Source organism: Taudactylus pleione, unplaced genomic scaffold (assembly GCF_031769625.1).
Source record: "Taudactylus pleione unplaced genomic scaffold, aTauple2 ptg000258l, whole genome shotgun sequence".
NCBI lineage: Eukaryota > Metazoa > Chordata > Amphibia > Anura > Myobatrachidae > Taudactylus > Taudactylus pleione.
In genome coordinates this window covers 993,243-1,017,956 of record NW_028284660.1, presented here as the reverse complement: position 1 = coordinate 1,017,956, position 24,714 = coordinate 993,243, and the positions used below count along the sequence as shown (strand labels likewise).

Genomic DNA, 24,714 nt, shown 5'->3' with positions numbered 1-24,714 from the left:
TAGATCATGGGCTTCGCCTTGCTTCTTTGAAGGTACAGGTTTCGGCCCTATCTGTCTGGTTTCACCGTAGGATTGCTACAATCCCGGATGTGCGCACCTTTATGCAGGGTGTTCTCCGCATTCAGCCGCCCTTTGTTCCACCTGTGGCGCCTTGGGATTTGGCTGTGGTCCTGAGGGCTCTCCAAGGACCGCCGTTTGAACCACTGGGCTCAGTGGATCTTAAATGGCTAACAGCTAAGACTGTTTTCCTTCTGGCTATTGCTTCGGCCAGACGTGTTTCTGAGTTAGGGGCTCTTTCTTGTAGACCCCCTTTCTTGGTTTTTTATGGGAACAGGGCAGTGCTCCGCACTCGGCCCGAGTTTCTTCCCAAAGTTATTTCCCAGTTTCATATTAACGAGGAAATAGTTGTTCCGGCCTTTAACTCACCGGGTCTTTCCGTGGGTGAGGCCTCATTGGATGTTGTGCGGGCCTTAAGGACTTATGTTGACCGCACTTCTTCGTTTAGGAAGTCGGACGCTTTGTTTGTCCTCTTTGGCTTCCGTAAAAAGGGTTGGCCTGCTTCAAAGCAAACTTTGGCAGCCTGGATCCGTATGGCTATTTCTGAAGCTTATCTTCATGAAGGCCTACCGGTCCCTCCTTCTCTGAAGGCTCATTCCACTAGGTCTGTGGGTCCTTCGTGGGCAGCTCGACGTGGTGCCTCGGCAGTTCAGATCTGCAAGGCTGCTACGTGGTCTTCTGTCCATACCTTCGTGAGGTATTACAGGTTTGACACCTTCGCCTCTCAGGATGCTTCCTTCGGGCGGCGGATTCTCCTTTCTGCACAGGAGCGTCCCCACCCTTAAAGGATACTGCTTTGGGACATCCCCAAGGTATCCTGTGGATACCCTATGGACCCTGAAGTAGAAAATATGAGATATGGTAAGAACTTACCCTTGTTATCTCTATTTCTACGAAGTCCATAGGGTTCCACAGGACTCCCGCCCTGTCGCACCTGTGCTGCAGATGGGCTTTGCTCTGGTCACCGGTTTTCCGTCTCCCTCTGGTGAGAATGTGATTCTTGTATGTGTCCAGATCTTTGTTCTCTCTCTTCCTTCTCCTCCTCCGGCCTATGGCTTGGTAACTAACTGAGGTGCCTTGGCCCGGGGGCGGGGTATAGGAGGGGGACCTAGTGCATCCTGGGAGGCTGAAAGCTTAACTCTTTGGTGCCCTGCGACTGACGTCACACCTATACCCCAAGGTATCCTGTGGAACCCTATGGACTTCGTAGAAATAGAGATAACAAGGGTAAGTTCTTACCATATCTCATATTTTTTCAAACACAGCCTGTGAGATGGCAGTTGGGAGCTGATTGGCTGGTACCTTATTACTTTTCACTCTGTCTCCTAACACTGCTTAGTAAATAGACCCCTTAGTGATTTCCGAGTTCAGTCATGGTTGAACAGAACGAAAGTTATTTATAGACACGCAGAACATCGCGGGTACTAGAGCTGTCCCAGGAACATTGGACCTCATTCAGAGTCGGTCGAAGCGGCCACATGGTCGTACGCCACCGATGTTCGCTGAACTGCGCATGCGTAAAGTTCGCAATGCGCGTGCGCAAACTTGCTGCTACGATCAGAAATTTCTCTCTCCTTGAACACAGCCAGGTCGGTAGTCTGAGTGACAGAATGAGGCGTTTGTGGGTGGTAACAGGGGAAGGTGCTTGAAAACGGGGGAGTGGAGATCCGAACGCAGGCGTGCCTGACTATGCAAACGGCGTTTTATGGGAGTGCATAATTAACAAAGTAGTGTCATGGCACACGTGACATGGGAGGTTTGTACACTGACCTGATCGTAGTGCTTAAGAGAGGGTATGGTCAACCTTAAGCTCTACGACCAGTTTCGATGGTTCCTGATGGTCTCGATTAATCCTTATATGCCCGGATATGATGTGTAATGCGTGCGAGAAGGGGGCTAATTTTTGTCTTCCGGCCGCTTCCTCCTCTTGGTCGGCCAGCTAACGATCCGATATTAGGGACGCAACATGCGAGTGCATCATTTGCATATCCGGCCCCTTTTCCCGTACGAACGTGCGGCCGCAACGACCGACTTTGAATGAGGTCCATTGTTCTGCGGCTGCTGTCGCAGGATTGTGGTGGTTGACTGAAAATGATAAAAAGTGTGAAAACATTACTTTCTATTCCTGAGTACTTCCACCTTAGGGCCACCAGCTTCATTCATTTCAGCTTATTGCTTGTTCTACTTAAACGCAACTCTTTTTAGACTTATTGAGTTGATTGATTAAACTTATCCTGGTAGTGTGAGAAGAACATTGGTCCTTGGCCCGATACAGAGTTGCCAATTGCTGGCTTCTGTGATCCGATGCCAGCATCGGATCCAATGCGTAAACATCGCTGTCCCATCGGACATCTCAGTAACCATCCGGATACGTAGAATGTCCAGCTAAACAACGCTGCCGGTGCAAGTGAAATTGCATCCTAGGACGCAGCCGCTGCATCGGTATGCCCAGGAAACGGGGCCGACATGCCCCGTTTTCTGTAACACTCCCTGTCGCCACCCATAAATGCCAGCAGCTTGTTAGTTGTACTAAGGCTTATGGGGTTCTGCAACCGACGTCGCAGCTGTATTGAGTCACATGCTCACTGCGTCTCCCATGCATGCGCATTCCTCATACCATTGGAAATCTGACTATTGAAACACTGTACAAATGAGAAGCAGACCCTATATTATTATATTTGAGCCACTGTGATCTCTTTTGGTCCCAGTATTAAGGGAGGTGTTGCCAAGCGCATAGGAGCATGTCCTCGCCCCGCTATGGATATCGGAGATCTTTGCACATGCTCGCTGCTGTGCTCTGCTGGAGGGGGCGTGGCCAGGGCAGGATTAAGGCCATATGGGCCTGGGGCTGGAAATGACCATGGGCTTATTGTGAGAAGCAGAGTAGGTGTGGCCAGTGCTGTGTGGGTGTGGCCAGTGCTATATGGGTGTGTACACTCCAGCACTAACAGCAAATAGGTCTCCCTAAATACATAAAAGTCTAAAAATTGCATCATATTGGGAAGAAATTAGAAAAAAAAAATGTATACGTTTGATTTATGGATGACATTGTGGCTTGCTGGCATCTGGTCATCATCATCATAATGCTTGATGATGGGCCTATTTTTATGTGGAGGCCTGGAGCTATAGCTCCATCCACCCCATCGTTAATCTGGCCCTGGGTGTGGCCACGTCATCTTCTGGGTATGGCTGCCTCTCCTTGGCAAGGCCCAGCCGCTCCTGGCTGTTGTGGCATACTTGCCGACATTCAGCTCCCTCCTTCCTGGAGGGAGCTGAATGCCTGCATAGTGCGAGGGGCGTGGCCGGACACTGATGACGGATTGGGGCAGAGCTGCACGATAACATCATTGTGGCCCCGCCCCCTCTTCACAATGCCATCATTAAAGGCATCGTGATGCAGGAGGCGGGGCCGCAATGACGCTATTCAGCGCGAATCGTGTCACCACCCCCCCACCTTCCCCCGCCACTGTGGGGATTTCTATTAGTGGATGGGGGGGCAGGTGGCAGCTGGGAGGCTTGCCTGCCTTTCCGGGGGGTCGAGAGCGGCACCCGATATTCGGGAGGCTCCCGACCAAATCAGGAGGGTAGGCAAGCTTGTGTTGTGGGTGTGTCACTTTTGTGTATTTGGACGTTTCCATTACATTGGTAGATACGTGGCTTTTGTAAAGTGGCACCTGTTTTCAGTGGTTACCCGCCAAATATTATGGATTACATTAATGTAACAGGGAGGGACTGCAACAGATACACTAAAAAACGGGGATGTGGGAGAGCTAAATAGTATCTCCAATATCTTCCGTGGATCCCCCTATTTTCAGCCACAAAAGTAGCCCCCCATAGCTGCTAAGCGAATGTGGGCGATAAGGAAACTTTATTTTTTGGGGGAAAGACCGCAAATATTTTTGTATATGCACACTAGTATTATCAGCAATTATCTGGTAGCATTTCCTAAAGCCTCAGCAGACAGGACTCCGCTACATGAGAGAATGGAATACAGTGGGTCATGACGTGAGACCTAGCTGCTGTGCAAGGCTCTTGTATAGGCATGCGCACCCAGTCATGATTCCTTATTACTACCAGGGGCATAGCGGGGGCGGAGCTTGTGCTCCAGGTGCCTACCTCCGGCCAAAGTGCTGGAGATCAGCTGTCCAATGGCACTGTCCCGTGGGTCACTGGGAGCACAGAGCACTTCCCGCTGGGCCCGTCCCATGTTCCCCTCTGTGACGCCAAAGCCAGCTAGCGGGCACTTCCGGGTGCCATTAGCTGGGAGATGCCTGGACCACCCTGGTGCCCTGCTGTTACCTCCTTGTCAGTCTACAACCAACCGCATCTGGCAGTGTAAATGTTCATTGACCAAGCGCTAAATACAGGATTATGTACGTGTGTGGCCAAATCTGACAGCACCGTGGCCGCGCATCATTGTGGCAAAGTGACTGATTGAACAGTAGGGGGGAATTCAAGTAGGTTTCATCATCTCGCACCCGCACGCGAGAAGGTGAGTTGCCGTGGATACGGCATGTAAACGCCGGCAACGGCATTGGAACTCATCCCCCTGATGGCTTGGACTTGTACAGGATTCGCAATTGGTGCCCACAGCCCCAACAAAAATCTGCAAGTGCGGGGGTACGAGATAATCGCACCTAATTGAATTCCCCACTTAGGGTCGGATTCTGAGGTGGACAAAGATATAGCCGCGTGTTTTGCCGCAGTTGCGTATGCATGTGTATGCCAATGCCACGTCTAATTGTGGAAGGACTGAGACGCCCACTTGCAGCGTCTTAAGACTGTGCATTGCCGTTTTTAGACTCTCCATCAGCTCAGCATCCGTTGCACTTGCAACAGCCGTACGGCAGGTGCGATTGCTCCATCCTCCTATGTCAGCGGTCCTCCGTTTTCCAGCAACGCGCCCATGGCAGTTTACCCTGTTACATCTCAGAAACGTCCACTATGATTCCCAGACCCTGCGACCGAATCTGTTCTGCGTCTCTGTGCGCAGAAAACTGGGATGCATGCACGTTGCGACTGAGAAAACGCAGTCCAAAAAACTGCGTGCATGTTGCCATATCCCCACTGTGTCCACCTCCAAATCGGCCCCATAGTGAGACCAGCTTCAAGCTGAGCAACAGACAGGAAATAATATAAACATACATAAGGACAATATTGTGTATCAGATACACTGTTCTGCCGATGAAAACCTCTTACAGAGGCACCGCCCATGTTGTAGTGTTCTAGGCGGATGCCCTATATCAATAATAGAGGAGTATAAATGTATTTCTTGCACATCTGCCCACACATCGCAGCTTTATGGCAAGTGTCACGCTAATATAGTTTGTTTGAACTTGTCATGGAAATATGGAGTAAAGTGGGTGGGTACGGGCTGTTCTATAGTTAGACACATTAATAACCTGGTTTGGTGAGAAATGTGTTCATACAAGTCAGAGGTAACCTGTAAGGAAGTCAATTAAATCCATCAGTGCCTCTAATTGCTTCATCTGGGTATGTAATGCCAGTTGGAGCTATTAGCATTATACAGATGTGTCCTCATACATCTGGCCTCAATACGCCACGCAGCGTGACTTGCCTGGCGTGAGTGAGCCGCCAGCTCCCGTGCTACCCTGCTAGCGTCAGGCAACCATGCTAGTGTCCAGAGTCTTTCTTTGCCAAATTTGTGACTAGGTTGCACCAGCAGACTGCGCTGATTAATATGATATGTGACAATTGTATATCTGTGTGCAACTGAGTTAGTATATGAAGCACAACGGAACTTGGAATTAAAACAGCCACGGGCGCTACATTGTAGCACTTCGTATACAGATTCAGAGACTCAGGTGCACACAGATATACAAGTGTTGTGTAGCTAGTCCTTCCTGGTCACTTTCAGCAAAAATAAAGACGCAAAAAAAGATGCCCGGTGGTAGCAGAGTCTCACGGAACCTGGCGTAAAGAGAGGGGCTTTTTAGCGCTACAGCAGCAAAGATGTGTAAGGACACGTCTGTAGTTTCTACTTTGCCCTGGAGCTCTTTGCGGCATGGAGTCAACAAGGTGCTGGGCACAGTGCTGAGAGATCCTGGTCCATGTTGATAGCATCAAGCATATTTATGCTGCAAATCTCTAATAACACGTGCCAAAAGTGCTGTATTTAATTGAGGCCTGTGTGTAGGCCACTGGAGTACACTGAACTCATTGCCATGTACATGGCGCCATCTTGAGATGACGTGACGCATTTCTCTGCTGGAAGTTGCCATGAGAAGACTGTGGAATTTAAACAATGGTCAGCTGGTATTAAGGGGCCTAACGTGTGTCAAGGAAACATCCCACACATTACACCTCCACCACCAGCCTGAACCATTGAGGATGGATCTAGGGATTCATGTCGCTTGCGCCAAATTCTGACCTTACTATCTGCATGTTGCAGCAGAAATTGGGATTTGTCAGACATTTTTACAAGCTTTAACTTTTTAACTTAGGCTTTGTGGACCCTTTGCCCACCGTAGCCTCAGTTTCCTGTTCTCAGTTACAGGAGTGGAACCCGATGCAGTTTTCTGCTGCTGGTATATACTTCAAGGTTCAATGTGCTGTGTGTTCAAGGATGCTCTCCAGAATACTGTAATACTGCTACTAATAAATGGATATTTGAGTTACTTTTGTCTCCCTGTCACCATTCTCCATTAACTTCTTATTTACCTGCCATTTTCACCCACAGTACTGCCACTCACTGAATGTTTTTAGTTTTGCTCACCATTCCCTGGAAACTTTTGAGACTGATGTGTTTGAAAATTCAAGGAAATAAGTAGTTTCTGAGATACTCAAAGCAATTTCCTCTGGCCAGGGCTGTAGAGAGCAATGGCGGGATCAGGTGATGGAAAGGCATGGCCAAATCCTGTGGGCGTACTAAGTAATTAGTACCTCCCCCGAGCCCCCCCCCCCTGCATTCCTGCATCTAGACCAACAATCATTCCACTGTCAATGTCACTTAAATCACATTTGTTCCCCATTTGGGTGTTGGATCAGGACAACAACTGAACATCTTGACCATGTCTGCATGCTTTTATTCATGGATGTGCTGCTACATGTTTGCCTGATTAGGTATTTGCATTGACAAGCAGGTTTATAGGTATTATTAATACAGAGTGTATGTACATTATGTAATAAAACAGAGAGCCGTAAGGTGGCCCAGCTCCCAAGTTTATCATTTATAAGTGGATGGCTTAATAGAAGAATCCCACTTTCAGGCAGAAGCGAGGATACAGAATGTTAGCCAGCCAGACTTCTAGACCTGGATGTCTTACAAATAGAATAAATTATTATTTTATGGTAAACAATTTATACTGTTGTATTGAGCAGTCATGTCAGTGCTTATAGTAGTGCCCTATGTTCTTGTGCAATGTACAGAGTCATCTCCCCAGCAGCACAATGCCCCCAGAAATCATATTCATACGTAGACATCTGTTAGCATATTAAGTTAGCAATGACAACAATTTGTAGTGTTCATTCCACAATAATGACATCTATTCACATATATAAAAACGGCTCGAGTCGTGTCATAGGAATCAGTATGATTTACCGCCAGCCGCGGAAGCCCGGCAGGGGTGAAGATCCCGAATGCAAATTTAGGTAAGTATCGCTAACCTAATTCCCTACCCTACCCTAACCCTCCTTTAGGGGTGCCTAGCCGTAACCTCCCCGCCAAGTGCCTAAACCTAACTCCCCCCTTCCCTGCAGCCTAAACCTAAGTCTCCCAGGGGGGTGCCTAACCCTAACCTCCCTTTCCTTTAGCCTAACCCTCCCAGGGGGCTGCCTAACCCTAAGTCCCCCCCAGGAGTCCCTCCCCCCGCGGCTGTCCGCGCCCGGTTTACCTTCGATCGGGATCCCGGGCTCCCGGCATAGGTAAAATGACAGGCGTCAGGATTTCGACGCCTGTCATTAGACCCTTGCCGGGATTAGACAGGATGCCGACAGTCGGGATGTAGACCGTCGGCATCCCGACTGCATACCGTGTCATAGTATGGGGCCCAATTTGCAGAGAGAACCATCCTCACACCCAGCTCACTTTACTGAAGTGGCTGAGACCAGGGAAAGTGCGTTGTCTTCGCGGGAAACCCTGGGAACGTCCTGAAATTCCGGAACCTCTGGCATCACTGAGAATGCAGTTATCCATTCACTGGGAACCAGTAACGTCAACTCCCAACAGTCGTATGTTTGGAAATGGGATGGGGCAGAGCTTGATTTCCCCCAACCCAATTCCCGGCTTCAGAAACACCCATGTGTGCATTTAGCACCTGCTCCCGGCGGTTCTGTTGTGCAGCAATCATGAGAAATGCTGATTCACACTCATGACTAAATCCTGCCCAAGGTGTATTCTGAGACTACAGTTTATTAATTAATTAGGAACCAGGAGCTAAAATGTAGTTTTGTGTTGCCTTCAATGACTTAGGGGTCTATTTAGTAAAAATAAAAATGGCAGAAAACCATTTAAAATTATCGCCGGTTTTTGCCGTCTTCTTAGCGCCATATTTATATTAAAAGATCTGCCAGGTTTTAAAAAGGACCTGTCCTGGCGGAGAGAAAACTGTGCGTCTGTTGCCGTGTTACTCAAATGGCGGGAAAAAAAACAATCAACGATTGATCCGCACTTTTCAGTTTACTAAATATAGATGCAATATATTAAGCTTTATCCAGCTATAATGCGAAAAGGCTTTTTGTAGTTTACTTAATAGACCACTTAATACATACTTACCTACTCTCTCGTAACGGCTGGGAGCCTCCCGAAAATCACCTGCCTGCAGCCGCCTACTTACCGGTTAAAGTTGGCGGTCCATGCTGGTAATCTCTACATTGTATAGCGGTGCCGTGGCCACAATAACGCAATCACGCCACCAAGCCCTCCTCACTGGCCACTATGAGCCGTATTCAATTTGAGCCGAGCCCCGATACTTTTTCGCGTCCCGGACTTTTCGCCTGCGTGCCTGCTTTACCTCGTATTCAATTTGAAAGTACGCTGAAACGGGACCCGGCTAAACTTGAACAGGCGAAAAAGTACTGTCAGATTTGGGGAAATCAGCCTGACACCCCCCAAATGATGCTCTGAAATGGGGGTTCCCTATGGTACCCCCGATTTGGCTTGCTGAAGGTATTTGGTGTTTTTAAACGGACTCAATAGCTGCTAAATAGCGTTTTTGTATACGTGGTGCAGAATAGTATTCAGGAGGTTTTTTTGCAGAAAATAACTTATCCCAGCAAATTTGGGGTACTTGAAAATGGGGGTCAGCATATTTTAAAGTTGCTAAAGTTAAGTTTAAAAAAACTTGAAAAATCCACCTGCCGCAAGTCCCTGCAATGAAAAAACACTTGGGGCATACTTGGGGACCCCCCCAGAGTCAAGTTCGCTCGTTTTTAACTTTGTACCCCAACTTTTTTTTCTTTTGCCCTCTTTTTCAAAGTGATTTTTTGGGGTGTCCTTATGTGTTTTTTTAAATGTTTTGACACAGTTTACCTTTGGGGGACTGTCTGAAGGCTGCAGGGGGGTTCCCGCAACGTTGCACCCCAAAACCCCAATTCTGCACTTTTTTTCCACCTGCTATTCATAGGCGAAACTTTTCCGCCTATTACATTGCATTGACTTTCCGCCTAGGCAGAAAGTCTTTCAAATTGAATACGGCGTAAAAGCAAAACAGGCGAAAATGACGTCTTCGGCGAAAAAGTATCGCGGATCCGGACTTTTCGCCTCAAATTGAATACGGGCCTATGTCGCTGTGCCGACCTGGCTGCTCCCTTATGGAGGGGACAGCCAGAAAGTCGGCAAATATGCCTTAATATAAGAAAATAACTCGTACTTTGTGTGTCTGTGATGGCTGCTTGGTTTCTCCTGTTACCGCGCAGCCTGTCAGCATTTCACCATAACTATACGTTGGGGTAAATTATTTTACTTAAGTTATTTCTTGGACAGATTATGGGGTCTATTTACTAAGCCTTGGATGCAGATAAAGTGAATGGAGATAAAGTACCACCCAATCAGCTCCTAACTGCCATGTCGCAGGCTGTGTTTGAAAAATGACAGGAGCTGGTTGGCTGGTACTTTATCTCCGTTCACTTTACCTCCATCCAAGGCTTAGTAAATAGACCCCTTTGTTCTAAATGTCATATTTTAATTTTCATACATGTTACAATTGTAAAATATGATGTTTGCCGATGCCCAACCAAAGACCGCTGCTCTTATTTATAACAGGAATAAATACTGAAGTGTTTTTCTCTATTATTTTTCTATTAATTATATTTTCCATGGCAGTTTAAAAATCTGACTATTGAACATTTGTACACATGATGGCATTGATAGTGTAAGGAAATCCAGATAGCGTGCTTTACGTACATCTAGGGCCTGATTGTGAGTCACGCGCAGCTCCGATATTTGCGCAAATGGTCAATCGTTTCCATCTTTAAAAAGTTGCACAGTGCATGAAGCATCCCGTCGTGTGTAGGCACTTAGGGCCTGATTCAAAATCAAAGATGGACGCAAATGTCATAGCGACTGCGATTATACGCACAGGACTTGGAAAATGATGCTAATGACTTAACTGATGTTTTGCGCACTGAGACGCCCAGCTCCGGCATCTCACATCCGAAGTTTACGAACATAAGCGGGAACATCGGAAACATCGGTTGCATAACGAACTTCTGAGTCTCAGACAGAGCGGCTCTCCTAAGGTGCCGGTGCCTCTGCAGCTGCGAATAAATTCGCATAGGCGCCCTAGAGCTCGCCCTGTCTCGACGCACCGGAGTTTCCCAAATCACCCCCTTTACCACCCCGAAACACTGACTACCTGTCACTCACTCTGCGAAGAAATCCTCTGCCGTGGCTAATCCATCGCCACACCTGCACACTGCGGCTTTGACGCCTGTGCGCACGCAAAATATCACTCCCCTGCATCCAACATCAGCATTACGTCCATCTCTGAATCAAGCCCACAGGCGCAGTAACGATTGCAATGCACGGTCTCCGAAACAAATCGTTCTCAGGCGGTGACTGGGCGGGCGGCTATTCAGATGCGCAGAGATGGTCCCTCTTCTGGGTGCGTTATGGGCGTGTGGCATAGCTGGTTACGATGTCAGATGGTTAATCGCTTACATCGGCCGTCATACTCTGGCATTGATTCTGCATATAACATGGGGATGGTGCAAGTTTTGATGATGCATCCTATGGTTGCGTCTAAAGACGCTGAAAGTGGGCGTCTCAGTCCTGGCACACTCAGCCGCAATGCTGTACACCAGGGAAGGGCTTATACTGGTATTGGCATAAAGCCGTGAGGTGCGCCTGCAACAAAAGATGTAAAAGATCGCAGCAGCGTGTGATTCAGAATGAGCCCCTTAGTGTGTAATATATGATGACATGAATTCTGAATCGTTGCGCTTATGGTGAATGTTTTATCATTAGAAGAGGCAGACCTGTCAGCAAGTATTGTATCTAAATGTTGTCCTATCTCCTTCCAGGTTATAGCGTGCACTCTGATTGTCTTGGGCATGGACTGAAAACATGGTGTGATCCTTGTCCAAATGGTACCTATACTGCAAAGCCCAACAAGGAAGAGAAGTGCCAACCCTGCAATCGGTGTTTATTCCGTAAGTATCGCCCCTCCCACACCCAAATACTACTTAGCAGTGGTGGATTAAAGTTGGCATCAGCTCTGGATGTGGCGCAGGCTACCCTTCACGCAACATATGTTTTTCCTGTCCGATCACTCGCTGAGGGGCAGCCGTCCATGTGATACCTACGCTGCCGGGACTAACCCTCAGTATTCGTACACATGCGTGACCCAAGATCATGTATGCGCACTACCGCTGGGTACGCGGTAGTGGATGGATCCGATCAGATTCTTCATCATAACCAGGACCTCCTTCCCATAGGAAGATGGCGTAGGTTCCCGCAGGCAAACTTTTGGGATTTTTGGTAAATATTGGGTGGCCACATCAGGTCCCTAATAATGAAAGGACCCAACATACAGAAACTAGTGTTTCCACATGTATAACGGGGCCATAAGTGATTATGAATAGGCCCCCAAAACACATAATTGCATTGTAGCCACTTTGGACCCCTTTCGTGTTTGTTTATAGGATAACTCCCAGTAGCGCATGCAGGGGGGGTTTCTGAGTACCCAGAAACCCCCCCTGACAGAGGGGAGAGCAAGCACCACCATGTTATTAAGCCCCACCCCTTCACAGCAAAATGTCGCAATTCGCGGCTCAATGGGGAGGAGGCGGAGCTAATTTGATGCAATAGAATTAGAATTGCATCATTTGATTCCGCCCCCTCCAAATTGACCCCCGAACCGCGGCATTTTGCCATGAGGGGGTGGGGCTTATTGACATTGTGCCTGGTCTCATCTCCATCTCCAACCTGCAGCTGCTGCATGGCAAGTGTGTGTGTAATGTATGTGTGACATATATGTGTGTATGTGTGTGTATATGTATGTGTATATATATATATATATAGATATATGCAAGTGTGTGTACTGCATAAATATATATATATATATATATATATATGTATATATATGTGTATGTATATATATGTGTGTGTGTGTGTGTATATATATATATATATATATATTATATATACACACTAGAACCCCCCCCCCCTTAAAAATCCTGCGTTTATCCCTGACTCCAGTGTAAATAGAAGCCCTATGGAGACCACCTCTTGCCCACACCCAGTAAAACTCTGGGGGTACTATCCCCAGTAACACAGTGGTTTTTGCAAGTTACTCTCCCTGGTATAAGTCTATTTGAGCTGTCGCAATGGCTGCACAGTTTAGGAAGCGAGTGGGTCTAGTGCAGGTTTTCCAGATGTCACTGATTGCATGGCCCATGGGATTCCTCAGGTTTGCCTATTCAGTGGTTTCTCAGCAAAGCAGAGCAAACACTCTACAAGTGATGGGAAGTAATCAACGCTGCAGGCAGTCAGTAACTTGGAGGCTATGGGGGTGGCAGAGAAAGGGCATTGGATATAGGATGTATGGTGACATTCATGGATAACTGGTTCTGTAGGTCAAAGGTCTACTTCAAACGCTTCCCTACGTCATGAGGCAATCATCGTAATTGTCCTCTGCTTTACTGGAAAACAGGCGTGTTCGTCTCTCCTGGATGATGAGCCTTGTATGTCGACATTAAAGATGGCCACACACTACACCAACTTTCATCCAACCAGCCAACTAGTTGATTGGTTGGAATTAAAATCTGGTAACGTATGGGAGTAACTGATGATCAGCAGTTTGCTCCTAAATGCCAGAAAACAGGTGAAAATGGTCGTTCAGATACATTTGTTAAATGTTTGATCTATACAATTTGTTCAAACAACAGTTAAACCTCCCATCGTCTGAGGATTGACCAGTGCGTGAATCATTGACAATAAAACATACTCAATTGAAATAAAGACACAGAGACTTGTATTTGGCAGAATTGTTAGCTATTTTATTTAATTAACAGATAATGAATTAATTACTAAAATTAATTAAATTAATTGAAATATGGTGGCAAAGAAAGAACGGCTATCAACAGCCCAAACCTAACACTATAAACACTCTAACCACAACACAATACGCTCAAGCCTTCTACCTTGACTACCCACCCGGAAAGGTGATGATGCTGCCCCCGGCGGGGTGGTCCAGCAGACTTTAACAGTCAACGAAGGTGAGCGAAACAAAAAGTAAACCAATATTCACAGTGCTAATAGGTAACCTGCCGTTCTTTCCCGCCAAAAGCAAGGTTCTGCTAACAGAAACCTTGCACCGCCACCATAGAACTAATGCACAGAAACCACAACCTCAAACAGATCCTCAAGAAAAAGAACCAAACCTTCCTTAGCTAAGTGTACCCCGTGAGACCGTAAAAGGTAAGTATACCTAAATTTAATCCTAGTATGTCTGACCACCGCCCCGCCATTTCTCAACACATATTTTGAAACAGCCAAGTTCACTTTTTTTCCGAGCTTTATCAATGGCTCTGCCGATAACCACACCACGCCAACAATCTAGGGACCATGAAAGCCCAGACTATTTTGCAAGATGGCCAAGCCATCATAATCTGACCCAAATCATCCACCACCGCATCCACCACCGCATGCCTTAACTCCAGAGATGTCCCTTGCCCTGAACATTCCCGCCTAGATGTATCACCAAGACTCTTGGCAAGCCATACCGCTAAAGCTGCTGCAAGAGTGTAGGCTTAAGGCTCTCCCTCAACATACCTCTGATCCCTAGCCATCTAACTCCACTAGATCCCGGAAACAATGGCGCCTCCTGCGCGGTCATGAACTGAGTTGCCCAAAAACAAATGAATGGCCAACTATCCATACAGTACAATCATCACTAGCCATTCCTATAAATGAGGGAAAAACAATGAAAAGATTAAAGTTATTGTAAAAATCTTAGCATATTTAATAATGTATATCTAACGGGGAACATATTAGTGAGGATCTGCCAAAAAGAAAAATTTTGTTCTGAATCTTTAAAGATCAACAAGCTTCTGTGCCAATCTGAAGCGACATGAAGACACAAGAGGATAAGTTAAAACAATAAAATGGCAGGGGGGGGAGGGGTTAGGGATAACACAAATGAACTCGACCGGAGAGAAAACGTAAAACCTGCTGAGGGACATATAATTATCATAGTGAATCAAATAGCCGAATTAAGTCTGTCAGATCAGGTAAAAAAAATCGTCAAAACTCTCCAGACTCCCACTGAAATCAATGGTGAGTAGCTAATCCCCGAGTAGGAAAGACAAGGGAAGAACAGACAAGACCAGGACCAATGACATTTAGTAAACACATAACAAACCATAATTAACATGCATGCCCGACATTAAACCTCAACGATTTGGCCGAATGTAACACTTATCACTGGCTGATTTCCACCTGCCCAAAGCCTGAATCTGATCCCGCAGTGGCGGCGGAAGCGGCAGCACCGATTCGAAATGACTGCGTGCCGAATTCCCCTGGTGAGAGGCCCACGCTGCAAAGACATCGCCGCAGCATCCAGCTAAACTGAAATTCTGTCAGTGGAAGCCCATCGCAATGCATCAGCCATGAGCCCTCCGCTGAAGGTCTAACCGATGCATAATGAGTGGCCAAGCCGACCGGACAAATTTGACCATCCGCCGAGGGGACCAATGTTATCCAGCAACCCCTGCCTAGCTGATCAGTCTTAGAACGACGCAATCTGCACAGCAAGGACCTCTCACTCACCTTCATATCCGAACGAAGCATAGTTGAATCCCTCCATTTGGAGGGAGCAACTAATTCTGACACCCGGAAAGCACCATGAAAAGCCATGGAGAAAGCTAACTCAAACAAAAGCGTTTCGAAACCGGAACCGCCACGTCCGCAACTGCTCCTAGGATGGACGGTGACAAGGAAATGTCTATGGGCCGTCTTTTATCGGGGGTAACTGGCTCAGCGTGCGCCCATCCTTTCAAGGCCTTTGTGATGACAAAACTCCTTGTAAGGTCAGGGATTCCCTTCAATTTGGAGAAAACGAAATACCTGCCAAATATCGTGAGACTACTGCTCTTGACCTGCCAGATATGTACAGCTGCCAAATAAAAGAAAGCATCAACTGATGCTGACCCTTACCACCGAGGCCTTGTCCACGGAAAAAACTTCCCACTCTCACACGCGAAACCCACAAAAACTTTGCTCTCTGACCATTTATCGCATGCACCACGCCCAGATTGTCACATCTGAACAAAATGCTGCGATTGCAGATGCGCTCGCACCAGACCTCCAAGGCCACCATTATTGGGAACAACTCTAAGAGCAACATATCCCTTGTCAAACCTGTACGAACCCACTCCTCCGGCCAAGTTGCGATGCACCAGGATCCCTTCAGGTAGCAACCGAACCTCAAAGATCCTGCTGCATCAGTAAACAGCTACAAATCCACATTGTCCACAAGAGGGGATACCAGACCCTGACCCCATTAAAATCCGCCAGAAAGGAAACCCAAACTTTCAGGTCTCTTTTTATTTTTGATGATAAACCGATCAAATGGTGCGGTCTGGAAACCCCCGCTGTGGCCCTCTCTAGCTTTCGGCAAAATGCTATACCCATTGGTATAACTCTACAGGCAAAGTTCATTCAACCCAAAAGCGATTGGGACAAATTTTACGCGCAACCAAACTCTCTGAAATGGATTTTCGCAAATTGTCAACTTTATCATCGCGGAAGACGACAGGAGCCGGACAAGGTATCAATCCTGATACCTAAAAAACAACAAACACGAGAGGGGACCCTCTGTCTTCTCCTCTGCCATTGGTACAAGAAAAAAGAAAAAAACAGCGCTCTCATGGAACCAAGTAGCTCGTTACAACGCTCTGAACCAGCGGGGCCCACGCAGAGGAAGTCATCGCTATCCCATGATCCCCACAAGAAAAATCCATGCACCAATGAAGGAAGGTGCTAAACTTTCAAAAAATGCGCAGGAAATCGAACACCCCATAGGCAAGCACTTACTATGAAGTATTCCCCCCCAATGCGAAAACCCTGAACCTAAACGATTCAGGTCGCAAAGGGAGCAAACGAAAAGGCTGATTCAACATCCATCTCAGCCATGAGGGCCCCACATCCATATGCCCTAACGATACTGAAAGCATCATCAAAAGACTGATACCTCACTGAACAGTGTTCAGGAGGTATAGCATCATTAACTGAGGACCCCGATGGATAACACAGATGCCGGATCAGCCGAAATTTTCCTGGAGTATTCTTGGGCAACACCCCCACCGGGGAAAGAATCAGGTTCCCCACTGGAGGATGTGCAAAGGGACCCGCCATCCGTCCTAACTGAACTTCTTTCTCGATCTTTGCCTGAAGGACTTCAGGAAAAACTCGAGCAGATTGTAAATTCCTAGGGGAACAGACTCAAACTTTGCCTATAACGGGTAAACTAAAACCCAACTCGAACCCGAAAAACGAAATTCAGCGTCCTGTCTATTAGGGTACCACCCTAGCCACCTGGACATAGCATCCAAACGGATAGGTGTTGGGGCCCTATTTAGCGCCTGCGCTACCTCCGGCTTTGGGAATAGCTCCTCCTCCCGACTTGGATCACTGTTGGGCCGACAACCGGAAGCAATTAGAGGCGGGGTGCAATCCATTACAATGCAAGCAAAGGTGTCGAAAACGACACCGTTGGCCCCGGGGACAGGTGGCATTATTAAAAGCAAAATATTTACCCTTAACAAGCGTCTGCCCGGAAAGCCGCCCGGGGCCCGTCTGCCGGCGCCCAGGGAAGGGATCAGAATTTGGGTGCCACGCACCAGACCCCCCCTTATTAGTATCCCCGCCTGCCCGAGACTCCTCCGCTCCACCTTTAGGTGGTTCTGTGACGTCAAGCCACACTTCCACATCCTTGCACCCGAAATCTAAGTTTTTTGATCCGTCCTGCTTGCGCTTAAACTCCCCATCAAAGGTCCTCCAGGCGTTGCCCCTGGATTTACGCTGCATCCCGTGAATCAGGTGGATATACCGTATTACGTTCAGGTGCTCCCCTGGGCGATCTTTCAGGTAGCATGCCGCGAATACGCAAAAACCCAGCCAGCCAGTTATCATAAGAGCGAAAATATTCCACCCCCACACCGCCTTTAAGCTTAGCTGCTTTAAAATCTTTTTGGCTTGCTCAGTTAAGATAAACATGTCCACGTAATCGCCCTTCCTAATTTTCTTCTTGCAATAAGCACGCAAACCCCGCAAAACCGCTGTATTGCCGCAATACACCACACCTGGCTGACACTGGCGCTACCTGGACTTACGCAAACTATTCCCCTTACGCCATCGTTTTGCCCTCTTATCGCGCCTTGCCGCCTCTCGTCGTGCATATCTAGCAGCCCTCATCCGCGCCTTCATCGCGCTGCTGGCTGAAGAAGCCAAGGAGGAAGAAGACGATGACAAGTCCGAAACAGAGGAGAAAGAGGAGGCAGAATCAGAAATATCATCATCAAAAACCTCTGAGGTCACACCTGACGACCCAGCCTTGTCACCCCCGGAAGCTGCCGATGATGACACCTCCTCGACGCTGTAATCCTGCTCCATAGTCCCGCCATCAACAGCATCTGAAAAAGACAGTAAAGCTGGCCCCAGGGCCGAAACCCCGGACTCAGCCAACACGGCAAGAGAAGAAACAGCAGTAGGCACCACAGACATCTCCGGACCAGCTGCCAACTAAGCCGCAGCAGCAGCCATAGCTCTACAAGCCTGCATGAACTGATTTACAGCAGGCCCTAGATTAGCAGGAATGGAACGCTGCCCTTGATCTACTCCCACACTAGCTGCATAGTTAGGACCCAATGCCGCCACCATGGGAGCAAATGCAGATGCCATAGATAACATCATGGCCGCAAACGCTGCAGGGTCAAAAGCCTGACTAGGAAGCCCACTACTGGACTGCATATCCACCGAGCCGGAAACTGCAACCGCAGGAATGCTTCTCCCGCCCCTACACGCTGAGCGCTGACCAGCAGCAGTGGATTCAGGCTGTACAACAGGACCAGACAGGCTGCTGCCATCAGAGCTGTGCACAGCCTGCCAATCATCCTCCATATTGTCTCCTAGCCCCTCCCCTCCTATGCCTGCTCCTACTGCCCTGTAATGGTCGCCAGCCTCCCTGCCTGACCTAGCCCTTACACTACTGACAGGGCCAGGTCTCTCACCTCCCTCACTACCTGAACTGCGGGGATGATCCCCGCTGCCCATCCGGGCACTAGCCCTACTCCCTACACCTCCTCTAAAGGAGCGTGCGCACCCCTGTAGGCTCTGCACCCGCGGGGGGCGAGCATCCGCTGACCTACCTCCCTGCGGCGGCTCTGCCCGCCCGCGGGCTCACTAACTGCTGCTCAGAGCCGCTGCGCCTAACCTCTGCGGGCGAGCAGTCACCGGCCTCATTGCGGCGGCTCTGCCCACTCGCAGGGTCTTATCAGGCTCTGAGCCACCGCACCTGACCCCCGCTCGCGGCTGCACAGTGCAGCCACGCCTAAGCTTTGCCGCCGCTGTGGCGCCGGGGACTCCCCACTGGCCACCTCAGTACCATCCTGCCGATCAAGAGCTCCCACTATGGCACCAGCATTAGCCTCCGGTACCCGGTAACGGGCAGGGGTCCGCGCTGCGTGCCTGGGGCGGGGCATGACACAAATGGGGGGGGTTGTAATTGTGGGGCAAAGAAATCAGGGTCACAAAAATAGGGAGCACAGGATATTCTTTTAACACAATAGAGATAGGAAGTGGAATTAAAGAAAGAAAGAAACACAGGCAAATGGGGGGAGGTTACAGAAGTAGGACTCTGATATAAACTGCCCAGCAACACAGAGCTCAGTAATAACACTTACTAACTCTGAAGACAGGAACAAAAGAGGCTGACTCCGCCTCCAACAAACTCTAATATCCCTGCTAAAACCTACAATCCTAAGAACCCATAGGCCCTAATTATCACATGATTCCCCACACTGGTCTGCCCCCAGCCTAGGAAGTTTAACCCTCTCCACTCCTATACAGTCATTTCGTTTATCTTTTGTCCATTTTCTGGCGTTTGTGAGCAAATTGCTGATTGTCATTTACTTTCATCCCTTACCAGATTTTTATTCCAACCAATCAACTAGTTGGATGGTTGGATATAAGTTGGTCTAGTGTGTGGCCAGCTTAAGAGTGCATCCCGTCATCTATACCCGTTTTTCTGACTGGTCATGTTGCAATCTCTAAGTGCTCGTACACGCACGTTATTAACAGATAATTCTGCTGATGTTTATTGAATTTGCGCACAGGTCGCCTGATCCTTTGGTAACTACAAGATAACAGTTAGGGCCAGTGCAATATACTGCTGTCCACTGAGCACAATCTGAACTGTGCCCACTGAGTGCGCTCATGCCAGTGGCTACATTACGCTACATACACCGATACACATGCTGTCCCGCTTACAGGATATACGTCCAATCAGCCCACACACATGTATGTGTGCAAATGTTATGAAGACAAATGTCTGTTCATCCTACATTTCTCCCCTAGATCACAGTGCATGTTTTCCAGGTCTCCTCACAGAATCGCAAGTTAAATAATTAGCTCCACCTGTGGATCTTTTAAAATGTATCAGTGAATAATGACTGCACCTGTGAACCTGCTGGGTGACCTGGAAAAAGTGAACCGTGTGGGGTCCTGAGGACCGAGTTTGAGAACCATGCCCTAGATGATCTACGGGTCCATTTATCATATGAAGTATAGCAACAGCGCTAATTTATTATCCAGCCTGGGGTGCAGCCAGCGGTGGGTGCTAAAATGCCGAAAACAGCTCTGACACTGCTCTTTTGGTGGCAGTGAAACTTTAGACTGCCCGGTCAATGCAATTGGTGCACATACGTGTATTATTTTTGCATACAGAGCATACTTGCCTACCCTCCCGATTTGGTCGGGAGCCTCCCGAAAATCGGGTGCCGCTCCCGACCTCCCGGGATGGCAGGCAAGTCTCCCGGCTGCCGCTGACCCCTCCTGTCCCACCGCCGACCCCTCCTGTCCCACCGCAAGTCTCCCGGCAGTGAAGGGGTGCGGTGACGCGATTCGCGTCAGTTTGGCACCGCCCCCCTCTTCACACTGCCTGTAATATCGGCAGTGTGTAGTGGGGGCGGGGCCAAAATGACATGCTCGCGTGGCTCCGCCCCCACCTTGCCCGCAAAAACTTAGCATCTTGACGGCCCCGCCCCCGTCTGCTGGCCACGCCCCCCAGTAATGCCGATCTGGCTGCTCCCTCCCGGAAGGGGCAGCCAGATAGTCGGCATGTATGATACAGAGTAAGTACTGGCTGCTTCTGCACGTAGCCCACAGATGAAACTGACATTTAGATTTGAGTTTGGAGTCACCCTTCTCATATCTAAATCTATGTGCACATTTTACATCTGCCCCGATTTGCAGTACAATTTGGTTTTGCTAAGGTGCAAAGCTACTTGCTGTTTTTTGCTTTACTCCTAAATCAGAGCAGCTTAGATAATGAGAATGTACAGTATTCCCCCCCCCCCCCCTACATATGTGAGTCAAAATTCAGGACCCCACGTACTCAAGGAGGTGCTGGGCTACCGCCAGGCCCTCCCAAATGGTGAAGATGCCTTGCCACTTGCGGGTCACAGTGTCCGCAAAGTGGGGGGAGGTTGGGGGAGCACTGTCACACAGAGCAAGAGAAACTACCCCCCCCTCCCTCCTCCCAACGCCAGCTCCCACTGCAGCCCACAGGTGGGATCGAGGGACAGTCCCCACCCAAAGTGGGACAGTTTGGGGGTATGGGAACGTAATTCCTCCCTAGCCCTGCTGGTTAGGTGTGAGCTCATCGGGTTCCGCATTCTTTCTCTGTAAATGAAACGTCCATGTTCCTCATTCTCTGCGGGTCGGTTGGGTTCTCTGATAGATTCTCCTCTGTTGGGGGCTTACTGTAGGTCATGTTCCTACCATTTAGAAAGTTTGAAGTTTCTCCTCCCTCTGTTCATTTCTGTTTCTCACTTCTCTGTCTTCCCTATGGGGAATGCCGCTGTATTAGACGACGGGATGGACCTGCAGATAATTAACAGTTTCTTGTTTTTGTTTTTGTTTTTTTAGAATATGGCCAAATTCAGTTGTCTCGCTGCGAGCGGCACAAAGACGTTGAATGCGGGTGTCCTGAGGGTCAGTTCAAGTCGAAACAAGAAAAGTTTTACTTCAAGTGTCTGGATTGCAGCAAATGCAAGAATGGAACCGAACTTGTCAAATGTACGTCCCCCCTTCCTCCTATTCTTAGCGAGGAGTGGGTATAATTACATTTATGATGGGATAATATCCTACGTTTTAAGTCAGACTTGTTATATGTGTCATTGCCTTATAAGAAAAGAGATTATTATGATAACTATCTAAACTGTTTAAGCAACCCTTAGTAATTTCGCAACCTATTAGTTTTTAAAAGATTTGGGTATACTGCTAGTATCATCCATCTTATTGCGGTAATTAACTTATGATGGTAACTAATCAAGTTACTAATGTGTCACAGTACTACATCCTGTTTGTGTGTCATGAACTTTCACAGCTTATAATCGTCCATCGTGAGCAGGACTGGCTATAAAGTCCTGGAGACATAAGTACCCTTTTTTCTTTTGAGAAATACATAGACCACCTCCATAAATCTTTTATGAGCCAACAGTCTATGATTACATCAGATCCCAAAATCAGGTGCATTAACCAGCCGCCAATTCAAAGGCTGTAACTAGGGGTGTGCAAACGGTGTCGACGCCCAGGGCGCAGTACCCTGGAAGGCGACCCCCTTCGCTCTGCCAAGGCACCTGCTTTTTTCTTTGGATGGACACGGAACCTGCAGAGTCCCACCGGGCAGTGCTCTTCCTGGTGCCAGCTGTCCTGCCCTTTCAGTCTGATGTCATGGTGTCACATGTTGGGGGGGGGGAGGTGGCACGGGGTGGAAAATCGCACTGCTCCTGTGCTTCACCAATCGGTCCCACAAAACACTACCATCTGATTTTCGGGGTTCTTATACACTGGAAGATTTACTCTCAATATTAATTGATAAGGACACAAAAAAGGATGTATTTAGATGCACAATTAGCTGGACTGGCTACACAATCTAGACATAAAGGGGTTTCTTACCCTTATTTTAATCTATCTGACTTGCCCATACCATTCTGCAACTTTTACGAAGTACATTGCCTTTTCTTTATAGCTTCCTTCTGTGCTTTTCAGTCATATCTTTATACCATCAGGCATGGAGGTTTACTTGTGCTGACCTGGGATGTGGCCTCCTGGATACCGTTTCACACAGCTGTTCCATACCCCAGGGTAATGGAAATAAATAACTGGCCTGATGATATACCAACATCACTGAGAGACAGAGAAGGAAGCCAGAAATATTAAACAATGTAATCAGTACAAACCAATATAAGAAAGTTGCTGGAATAGGGGCAACCCCTTACATAACACTTGGCGGTTGATAAATCTTAACTTTTATTTGGGATTGTTCTTAAGTAGTGATTATCTCTTCCCTATCTGTCACGTTACGTATACAGTAGCATTGACTCTGAATGCTTCCATTGCAGGCAATGACGCCAACGACACCATTTGCCAATGCTTTAACGGATTCTTCTTTGACAAAGAAAGCAGAAATTGTCGCCCATGTGTTGAGTAAGTAAAATAAAACACAGAGTTTACTAGGATTAATGTACTTAATTATGAGTACTTGGTAACATGTTGGTACTTGCGCCCCAGTTGCCAGCCCTCCCCCCGAGACTGTACAGCTCCATTTTCATGGAGGGATTAGTTTTGCTTTAAGAATATCATATAATATGTACATACATAGTTACCAAAACCTATACTAAGTATATAAGTAGTATATAATAATCTTCTTCTAAAATTGTCTTCAACGCAATACCATTATCTACAAGGATATGATTAATAAGCATAGTGAGAATGTCTTCATTCTATCGCCTCCTGCTGGCTGTAAGTGGTACTGTGGTTCAGTAAATTTTGCGTTACATACAGGCTGTGCGTACAGATGGGCAATCGATTAGGTTGATTTATAAATATGGACAGATTTTTGAGATTTCACGTCTGCAAATTAATATATATATATTATTATATTTTTTTTCTGTCTTGTGCGGCCTGACCACTAGCCCCTCACCCTCTTTCCCTTCTTTTGTGTACACTTGTGTGGGCAGTGGATTTGCTACAATGCTATGTGACATACCTGCTAAGTATAATATAGCAGGGCAGTGGGTTTGCTACAATGCTATGTGACATACTTGCTAAGTATAATATAGCAGGGCAGTGGGTTTGCTACAATGCTATGTGACATACTTGCTAAGTATAATATAGCAGGGCAGTGGGTTTGCTACAATGCAATGTGACATACTTGCTAAGTACAATATAGCAGGGCAGTGGGTTTGCTACAATGCTATGTGACATACCTGCTAAGTACAATATAGCAGGGCAGTGGGTTTGCTACAATGCTATGTGACATACTTGCTAAGTATAATATAGCAGGGCAGTGGATTTGCTACAATGCTGTGTGACATACCTGCTAAGTACAATATAGCAGGGCAGTGGGTTTGCTACAATGCTGTGTGACATACTTGCTAAGTATAATATAGCAGGGCAGTGGGTTTGCCACAATGCTATGTGACTTCCCTGCTAAGTACAATATAGCAGGGCAGTGGTAAAACAAGAGTTTGCTATGCAGAGTGAGATAATGAAATGAGGTACGAGGGTGGAGAGGGAGCAATCTTCAGGAGATCTGTAGCGGGGAGGTGGCATGACGTTTTGGCCCTGTCTGCTGCTGCGCAATGCTACAAAACATATCAGTGGGGAGACTGGGACTTAATGATGCAATTCACCATGAATCACATCACGGAGCCCTAGATCACCCAGTTCCCCAGGACTCGGAAGTTGGTTTATTCTCTTAGGAGTCCAGGTGAGCGACAGTATGCCTCCAGGCTCATCCTATGCTGTAAATCTAATGGATTTTGCGCCCTCATTTTGCACTTTAGCAGAATGGCGCATTTCTCTAGCTGCACTCTCAGGAATGTAACATAAAAAGTTTAAGCGAAACGCGTAACACTCTGCACCCAGATGTGATATGGGGTAAAGATTCCACAGAAGTTTCACCTTGCCGT

The 24,714-nt window shown here is 47.6% G+C and overlaps 1 protein-coding gene across 1 annotated transcript in view; it reads left to right on the top strand.

Moving 5' to 3' along the window:
* Positions 1 to 24,714, top strand: part of TNFRSF1A (TNF receptor superfamily member 1A) — a 48,809-nt gene that overhangs the window by 14,556 nt on the left and 9,539 nt on the right. The window contains exons 3-5 of the mRNA XM_088480921.1: positions 11,539 to 11,667; positions 21,665 to 21,814; positions 23,143 to 23,227. Coding sequence (XP_088337047.1) covers positions 11,539 to 11,667; positions 21,665 to 21,814; positions 23,143 to 23,227 — 364 coding nt within the window. The remainder of the gene's footprint in view (positions 1 to 11,538; positions 11,668 to 21,664; positions 21,815 to 23,142; positions 23,228 to 24,714) is intronic.